At 40.6% G+C, this 8,902-nt stretch overlaps 1 protein-coding gene across 1 annotated transcript; it reads right to left on the bottom strand.

The window, feature by feature from the left end:
* Positions 1 to 5,259: 5,259 nt before the first annotated feature.
* On the bottom strand, positions 5,260 to 7,427 carry LOC134216499 (very long-chain specific acyl-CoA dehydrogenase, mitochondrial-like). Its single transcript, XM_062695368.1, has 4 exons — positions 7,321 to 7,427; positions 7,072 to 7,255; positions 5,508 to 6,989; positions 5,260 to 5,438 (listed from the first exon to the last, which is right to left on the bottom strand). Exons 1-4 carry the CDS (start codon positions 7,380 to 7,382, stop codon positions 5,292 to 5,294), a joined length of 1,875 nt encoding a protein of 624 aa, XP_062551352.1. The 5' UTR covers positions 7,383 to 7,427; the 3' UTR covers positions 5,260 to 5,291.
* Between the last annotated feature and the right edge of the window lie 1,475 nt (positions 7,428 to 8,902).

Genomic DNA, 8,902 nt, shown 5'->3' with positions numbered 1-8,902 from the left:
TTCTATTTCAACATTCAGCAGAGATTTTTCATTACCGGAATTTGTAGTCTCCACAATATTTTCCGTGACAAGTTTCTCCTCGTAAACAACCTAAATTGCAAAATAATGCAGTCAGTAAATATAGTTGTTTGGTTATGTTTTCCTTTTTACCATATCAGCTGGATTCATCATACTACCCTCCTCGTCATTTTCCATCGCATATTCCACACAGAATTCGTCCTTAGCGGATTCCGGATTGGTTAGAAATTGGTTGAAATCCTTTACGACATTCGAAGGCTTTTTCTGAACATCCTTACGTCGAACTTTCTTGGTCTTTGGTTTCATAACCTCATTTTCGTCCGCTTCCGTATCGGGGATCGATTCCATTCTTTCCAACGCCTGATAGGCCCCAGCGTAAATCAGGTTCTGGCGTTTAAGCACGCAATTCAACCACATTCAACGTTCTCTTCCCATTTCGATGGCACAACTTACTTTACTAACTTATCCCAAGGAACATTTTGAGTTTTATCATGCTCCATTAGCAGTTTTGGAGAGCAAATTTTGAAGACTATCAATAAAACTAAGATCTACATGACAACCTCTTGAAGACCACTACAAGATTATGTTATGACCAAGTGGACCACTCTTGAGAACGTCTTCAAAGCAAGCTCGAAGTTGTTAATGAAGCTGCCATAAAACCGATGTCAAAAAAAGGAATTTCTTTTTTGTTATTAAACTGGAGAAAAAGGAAAATCGTTGGAATAGAAGAATGAAAAAAAAACAACATTCAATGGAAGGATAAAAAACAACATTCAACAAAACAACATATGGATGTAAAATAATATGGAATCATCGGAAATTGGATGTTCCAGAACTCGCTCGCGTGCACATTTTATGCGCCTTCGAATTTCTGATGAAACCAAGTAAGAAAAGCAGTTTATTTAAATGCGCCGTCGCAATATCGTGATTTACTGAAATTAAATTTGAGCAAATCATTAATCAATATACTGTTTTTATTTACTCGTGGCATTTCGATGCGCACCGAAAAATTTCTCGTGCTCCAAAATACAGTTTTGCGTATTTTTCAAGTGTAATAAGTACTTGCTAGAAATTGCTAATTAATTCATTGTACAAGGAAAATGAATGCAATAAAAGTACTGTGAGAAGACGGAGAGAGGAATCAAGTTCGATACGTGGACTCCAAGTAACTTAAATGGTACTTCAATCAAATTAATGGCGTTCATTTCTAATTCGAACTTTTAATAACTATATAGTGCCGTTCTACGCATAAATGTCCCATATTACCTAAGATGAAAAAATTAAACTAGCGTCAGTTTGTCCCACTAATTTCTAAAATCGATTGAATATGCTAATTTAACAAATATTTTTAGAATGTAATGAGCGTAGGCAATACCTTTCTAGTCCATAACACGGATTACTGCATTTGTAAACTTTTTGTATGCTCCATTATCATCAAACGACCACTTCATTTTTTCAGTGGGACAAATTGAATCGGGTTTGAGATTTTTCATTAAAGGTAACATGGGACAATTATGCGTAGAAGGGCAATATAAGCATCAGATAAAACAGTTTCTGTCTGATCCTTTTTGCTGTTTGTTTTGATTATGCGTTGCCGGATAGAGATGGGCGTTCAGATCCGGAACCGTTCAAATGATCCGGATCTTCAATGTGAGCGAATGATTCGTAGCTCACTTTTTAAAAGATCCGGTTCACCAGATCAGTAAAATTCGTGAGCATTTAAAGAGGAATGACAAATTGAAAAGAAAATTGTAAGTACTTTTTACATGTTATATATGATTGTTAGCGAGAAAGGGAGGAAATATTGTATGATTGTGTCAAAAGAGTGAGCCTGAATGACAGCCGCTACGCCATTTTGCATTTTCCTCATGTTTAGTTCAAAAGATCCGATCCGGTTCAAAGATCCGGATCATTAAAGTGAATGACCCAGATCTGATCCGTTCAGCGAAGTGATCCGTTTTGCCCATCTCTAGGCCGGAGTCCACAATAATTGCAATTGAAGTTATGCTGCTAACAGTAGAGCATCTCAAATATTGGTTATCGCATCACTTGTTTGGTGTGTATTGTGGTGTGTGTGTGTATTTATACTATCCTAATTCAACGGAAATAAAATGTCATACTCGGTTAGTTTACTCGATTTTCATTATCTATTCCATTTTCAGTAGTGGGATTTGACCTATGGATTTTATTGTCAATAAATACCATAATTTCAAATATGCGAATGCCCAATTTTCAAAGTTTACGTATCCATTGAGGGGGAACAGCTCCTGGATTTCATCTCATGGCTCCGATGTTCATCTCATCAAAAACAAAGCAATGGAAAGGTATTTGATTTGCTTCTTATTTTTGTGATTTTTTTCAGCGGTGAGCACGCATATTTACAAAAAGAAGCGTCAAAATTGGTGCCGTATTTCTTTGTTTCGCAATGAGATGAAAATATGTTCAGTGAGATGGAGATCGGGACATTTCCCCTATTTATTGTTTTCTTTGTTTAAGTTTTCGAGAAACTTGTAGCAGAAACATTATGATAGAAACATTTGTTTTTGGCCATTCGGTTGGCCATAGTGCATGAAGTTCAACATAAACATTATGTTCTTGTATAATCCCATTATAAATCTATAAAAAAACACTAAGTTTTAAGGAGGTTATTCGTAAGACAAGTCTATGACCAAAATATCCGGTTTTATTACAGTTTTCAGAATTGGTTTTATTGGAGTCCTCAAGATAATCATTAGCCCACTGATAAGTTTATGAAGCTGTTGACATTTGTGGTTTTATTGGACGTTTTATTATCGTTTTACAGATAGCCATAAGTCTTCAAACAAAGCTAATATTGCAGCATTGAACAAAGCAGCGATAAAACCGTCAACAAACTTAAATAAATCCATGAAGCCATGAAATTGTTACTTGGGTAGCTTTCGGTCGACTTCTTTTATTTCTTTATTGAGGCTTCGCCGCCATGAGCCTCTGGGTCTGCCTCTGCTGCGATGTCCCGCTAGGTCTAATGTTTGTTTACTGTTTTCGTTTCCGCCCCTACGTAGTGTCGTAGTAGATCCCGAATTTCTGTTGTTATCGGCCTCTGGTGACAGTGACGATGGAGCTCGTTGTTTGAGATCCAGTTGTGAGGCCACCAGGCCCGAATTATATACCGCAGGCATCTGTTGATGAACACCTGCAGCCGTTGAGTGTTCTTCACTGGTACGCTAGCTATAACAGCACAGATTTCACGTTGGAGTTGAAAATTTGTATTTTGGTGCGTTCACTTATCTGCCAGATATTTCTTAAACTCACAAAGGCAACCCTTGCTTTATTGGTCCGTACGCCTATGTCGATCTTGGAAATTTCACTGAATCTTCGGAATTTCCACGGAAAATTCTGCGGACTTCTTCAAATTTGAATCAGCGTAGAAAATTATAGATCACCGGCGTGGCAAATTTCAAACGGCGGCGCGCCGATGCGAAAATGTCGGCGGAGTGCCAAAAATTATCGGCAACGGCTACGCACACCTCTAGTCCCACCTCGGGAGCACTGAAAAAGAAATTGAGACTGATGCCAGTCAAGTCTCAATTATTATGGTTTTGGCAGCGCGCGTTAATGGACTTTCCTTTGGTTATTGTCATATTTTGGAGGACTGGTAGTCGAGACATTCTACTGTCTTAGTAATGCCGGGTGACACCGACCTGAAACGGCGAGTGGATTAATGGCTAGGCTGTCTTCCGTCCATAAAACCGTGACGGGCCTTGTAGCACGCCGTCCAATCCTGCCACTCAGTTTTGCCAACCACAAATGTTAATATCTGACTAGCGCTGATGTACATGAACACGCAAGTGTCAACCCTCGCTACCCTCCCTGCTAGCTCGGCAAGCAATTATAGATAACCATGGGATCACAAAGGCGACTACAGCTGCCAGAGAGACCCAATCGCTGTAAAATCTTATCATTACAAAAAATCAAGTGAAGCAGGTGAAGGGTCCGATAGCAAGGTGGATCCTTTGCCAGACGAAGTGGCCTCAATCGAACGCCTCATAGGTTGCCAGTGGTATACGACAGTGAGGAGCGTGACTCTGCCCAAGGTCATTAAGAAAATGGAGCTGATCACGAACATGTCGGACGCGATCATGTCCTTTCTGGATAACCGCGTAAAATACAGCAGGGATATAAAGCTTTTTGTGATGACCCTCTGCAAAACATCGTTGTAGAGACAAATCAGGAATAGAGGTCCCTGCTGGAGGCCAGTAAGGACGCGGAACGAAATATTCGCCTAACTGAGGATTCCGAAATATTTGACCCAACAAATATTCCCATATACACTAGCGCCACCAAGCGGATGAGTTCCGAAATAATATGATCTGCGACGGTATGGTTTTGGCCTCCTGAGCAAAATTGTAGAAAACGGCAGCTTTCAAAATCTTACGGATTCCGAAATATTTGACCCAACGAGCTTTCTCATGTACACTAGCGCCGCTATGTGGACGAGTTCCGACATAATATGATCTACGACGGTATGGTTTTGGCCTCCTGAACAATTGCAGCTTTCAAAATCTTATGGATTCCGAAATATTTTACCCAACGAGCTTTCTCATATACACTAGCGCTGCCAAGCGGACGAGTTCCGAAATAATATGATCTGTGACAATATGGTTTTGGCCTCCCGAACAAAATTGTAGAAGACGGCAGCTTTCTAAATCTTTCGGATTCCGAAATATCTTACTAATATCAGCATGAACATCAAGCATGTAAGCACCAACCACGCAATTTGTATGAAAATCACGACTTGCTTCGACGTTTTGAAGTCCACAAAGGTCATGTTTGGTCCGACCGGAGGTCTAGATATCTAAAACAAATCTTGATGGACGGGAAAATTTGTGAGTCCCTAAATTGTTCAAATCGGTTCACTAACGGCTGAGATATAGCGATTTGAAAATAGTGTCTTTCGAGGGATGGTCGTTCGTGTAAGTAAAACCTATCACGGTCGGAGGAGTGTTAAAAAAAACTGAGGGGTAAACTGAATTAATGGTTTTTAGTACATGGTTAGCATCTGCAGTTTTCGAGTAATGTATAAAAAATTTAGTCATATGGGCAAAAGGCGGCCGAGCCATGTTCGTTGCGGACGGGACTAGGGGCTGCTGCCCAGATGGTCCTTCTCCATACATGTTGTTAGACAAATTATAAGATCAATAAAAGTGAAAGAGTATCAATGCGGTCAATTCGAGGCAATTTAAAAATGGTGTTCTACTGTTTTACGGATTCCTTTAATAATGTTAAGTTAATATTCATGCGCAATCAATTTCCAACGGTAATTTTTGTACTATTCCTCCGTTATCACATATATTATTGGCAATAAGAGACATCGTCTTATAGTTTTCCAAATGTTGGTGCTTTCTAACGCGTCTCAAATTATGGTTGACTCTGTTGCTTGCCTGCAATAAAGTAATTCACGCGTTATGTTCGCTCATCACATGACACGTAGAAGAATTCAATCAACCTACCTCAACACACCAAGCCTTCGTCATCAGAACTTCGTGTTCCGCCGATGGTAGTTTGTTGCTCACGGCACGGGTCGCTCGCGATAGTACAGTTGCCATCGCATAGATATCGATTGCACTATCGGCTAGACGAGTCAGCAGGAACTGTTCGTCTACGATTCGCTTACCGTACTTGATGAGCAACGATTCGACTGCCACCGAGAACAAATCTATGCTTTCGGAGCACTGTTTTGCCGACTCCTTCAAAGGTTCGGCAACAAATTGAGTCAAGTCACATCCACCAACTCCGATGGTTCGAGCAGCTCGCCGTGATCCTTCCTTGAATATAAGGCCTAAGTTGGCTGTTGGATTCTTGAAAGCTTCCTGTATTTCCTTTAAGTGAGATCCTGCATATTGGATGCCGGTTAGTGCCACGAAAAGTCGTAAGACATCATTGGCTCCTTCAAAGATTCTGTAGATCCTCAGATCTCGCAGGAATTTCTCAAGTCCAGTTGATTTCATGAAGCCATTTCCACCCAAGATCTGAATTGATTCATCGCAAACGTGCCACGCGGCCTCCGAAGCAAATATTTTCGAAATAGCCGCCTCCAGGTGATAATCCTTCGAACCGTTATCCATATTTCCGGCAATCATGTAAGCCATTGTTTGAGCTACGTATTGTAATACAGCCATTTGGGCCAGTTTTTCCTGAATGTTGCCATACTCTTTAATTTTCTTCCCAAACTGAACTCGAGAGTTGGCGTGGTCCGTCGCTTTGGCTATGCAAGCTCGCATTGTTCCCGCAAGTGTAGCTGCCATACCGAATCTTCCGTTGTTTAAAATGTTCATCGCTACCTTGAATCCATTTCCTTCCCCACCGAGGACATTTTCCGCTGGAATTTTCACGTCATCGAAGTATACTTCGGTTGTGTTGGAACAACGAATACCCATCTTATCTTCCGGGGGCCCACTCGTAAGCCCACCGAAGTCCCGTTCCACTATGAACGCTGTTACTTTGTCTTTCTTTTGTCCAGTGCGCGAATCGGTGACCTCAGTTTGGGCGAACACCGTAAATATGTTTGCTATTCCACCACCCGTGATCCAAAGCTTGGATCCGTTTAGGGTGTAGAACTTACCGCATGGACTTTTGACAGCTTTACTTCTGATGGATCCAGCATCTGATCCCGAACTTGGTTCTGTAAGCGCAAATGCCGCCGTAGTCTTCTCGTTTACCACCCTGGGCAGATATTTGCTTTTCTGCTCGTCGGTACCGTACAGCAAAATTCCTTTCCATCCAATACTCTGGTGGGCACCAAGCACCACTGCCAAGCCCAAATCTACTCCACCGACGGCGTTACCCATGGTTGCGTAGCCAGTGTTGGACAGATTCAGTCCTCCGTATTCCTCTGGAGCCATCAGTCCGTAGCATCCCATCTCCCACAACGCATCGGTTGTGGCGGTCGATGGACCGTGGAGGTTCTCGCTTTCAGCAGCATCATACCGTTCCTGTGGAGAGTAAAGCATTGTCATTTGTTGATAGAGAACATTACAATTCTTTTAGGAAATTCAGAGAATAAACATTCGTTACAGCTAAGAATCGATGCACGGGATCTGCCATTGATTGGATGTACTCTCTTTGTTCTTTATCGGCTGCCTCCGGGTAGGGAAATACTTGTGACGGCTGGATTTCACCTCGGAACAAATTTGCCATGAAGGACATATTGACGGGGGGTTGTTGCTGCTTCAAATTTGACGATGTCGACGAAACCCATCTAAAGAATTACAATAGTCAATCCATTACAATTATCGTTTTATTCTTAATGTATCAATTATATACCTTGAGCTAAAAATCAAACTGCTGCAACGTTTGGACGTGATTTGCACTCCAGTTCTAATCATTTTAGGAACTTTGTAAAATGTACTTTACTGCTGCTCTGCTAAATCTATACTAATGAAACGTGACTTTGATTATTTCGATTTCATATCGTTCATATGTCGTTGGTTCGTGATAAAAATCTAATCCAAAGACAGTCGAGTTTTATCAATTCTGTTTTATATCAGTGTAAATGTTATCTATCGTTCGGTTAGCATCTGTAATCTATCAGTGAGGCAAGGCAAGCCTAGAGTCCAAACAGCATTGCATATGTTTAATGACTAATGGATAATGGAGGCCTTACTTAGCCGAGCGTTAAGATGTGCGGTTTCAAAGAAAGATCATGTTGAAATCTTGGAGTGGATTCGATTCGCGGTCCGATATAGGATTTTTGAAGACTTCACTGGGCATATCCAGCCTCCATGATTGAATACAAAAGCGATTGTTTGCTTGCAAATGGCTTTGAATACAAAAATGGTTTTGCTGCAAAGCTTAATGCATGTGCTTTTGTTAATGCTTGTGGAAGTACTTTATAAACACTATGCGCTATAGCGGAAATCTGTCAGTGGGGGACGTAAAATATTCAATACTAGTTTTTTGTGGACGCAGAAGCGCCTGTGGCAAGTGTTTTTTTTTTCGATCTAAACGGCTCATGTGTTATTCAACGTCTGTTGTCTGTGACTTTTTTCCTCAAATGATGTGTCTGATTGTCACTGGTTTTGTTTTCTGCATCTGATAGTAAAAAAGTCAAATGTCAAACATTTTATTTTTTGTGAGAATATCGCCGAGTGCTACGTCTGGTTGGCTAGTCTCCGGACAGATAAACAGGGTTATTGTATATAGTATTTTAACTATGCAATACTTTTTTTTAATTTTTATGAAATCTTTTATGATCTAGAGAAAATATTTAAAATATTTTACCTTAGTGCTATGATCCAAATCAGTGGCGTAGCCAGAAAATTGGTCTGGGGGGGGTTTTCTGAACATGTTTTTTTTTTTCAAAAAAAAAATTGTTCTAAAAATTTTGTCTCTGGGGGGGGTGTTATGCCCAAAACCACCCCCGTGGCTACGCCACCGATCTAAATGCATTCCTATTGTTATATACTGCCGTGAATCGCAAGTCAGTCCAATCTGTTTATGGATACCGTAAACAGATGGGACTGCCGATTCACGGCAGTATATGTTCCTTTATCTATTATATTTAAATGGTTCACTGTCTTGAAAGTTCACCTTTAAATTGATAAAGAAACGGTATTATTGATTTTATTAGCAGGAGGCCCGATAAATTTAGTCATCTAGTCGCAAACAGTGCACAGCAGTACAAAAGATACGAAGCGAACTTTGGACAGACTCACAAAGCGTATGAACATTGCCCTGAAAAGGTACATCCGTCATCACAATGTGCACATGTATGTAGCTCCGTGAAGCATCATGGCCGGTAAAACAGTTATTGGGAAAAATAGTTTGCATTGGTTTGCGAATATATATCAATTTATACTTTCTTAACTTCTAAAATTTTGTGTTGAACCACTGTCACGAATACAGT

The sequence above is a fragment of the Armigeres subalbatus genome, chromosome 2 (assembly GCF_024139115.2).
Source record: "Armigeres subalbatus isolate Guangzhou_Male chromosome 2, GZ_Asu_2, whole genome shotgun sequence".
In the NCBI taxonomy this organism is placed as follows: domain Eukaryota; kingdom Metazoa; phylum Arthropoda; class Insecta; order Diptera; family Culicidae; genus Armigeres; species Armigeres subalbatus.
The sequence above is the reverse complement of the archived record's forward strand: the minus strand, read 5'-3'. Positions and strand labels throughout refer to the sequence as shown.

Coding starts and splice junctions, on each gene's coding strand:
- LOC134216499 (XM_062695368.1), bottom strand. CDS start 7,382: ATGATTAGAACTGGAGTGCAAATCACGTCCAAACGTTGCAGCAGTTTG. Junction 7,256..7,320: donor AGTTTGATTTTTAGCTCAAG/GTATATAATTGA, acceptor GTAATTCTTTAG/ATGGGTTTCGTCGACATCGT. Junction 6,990..7,071: donor CCGTGCATCGATTCTTAGCT/GTAACGAATGTT, acceptor TACTCTCCACAG/GAACGGTATGATGCTGCTGA.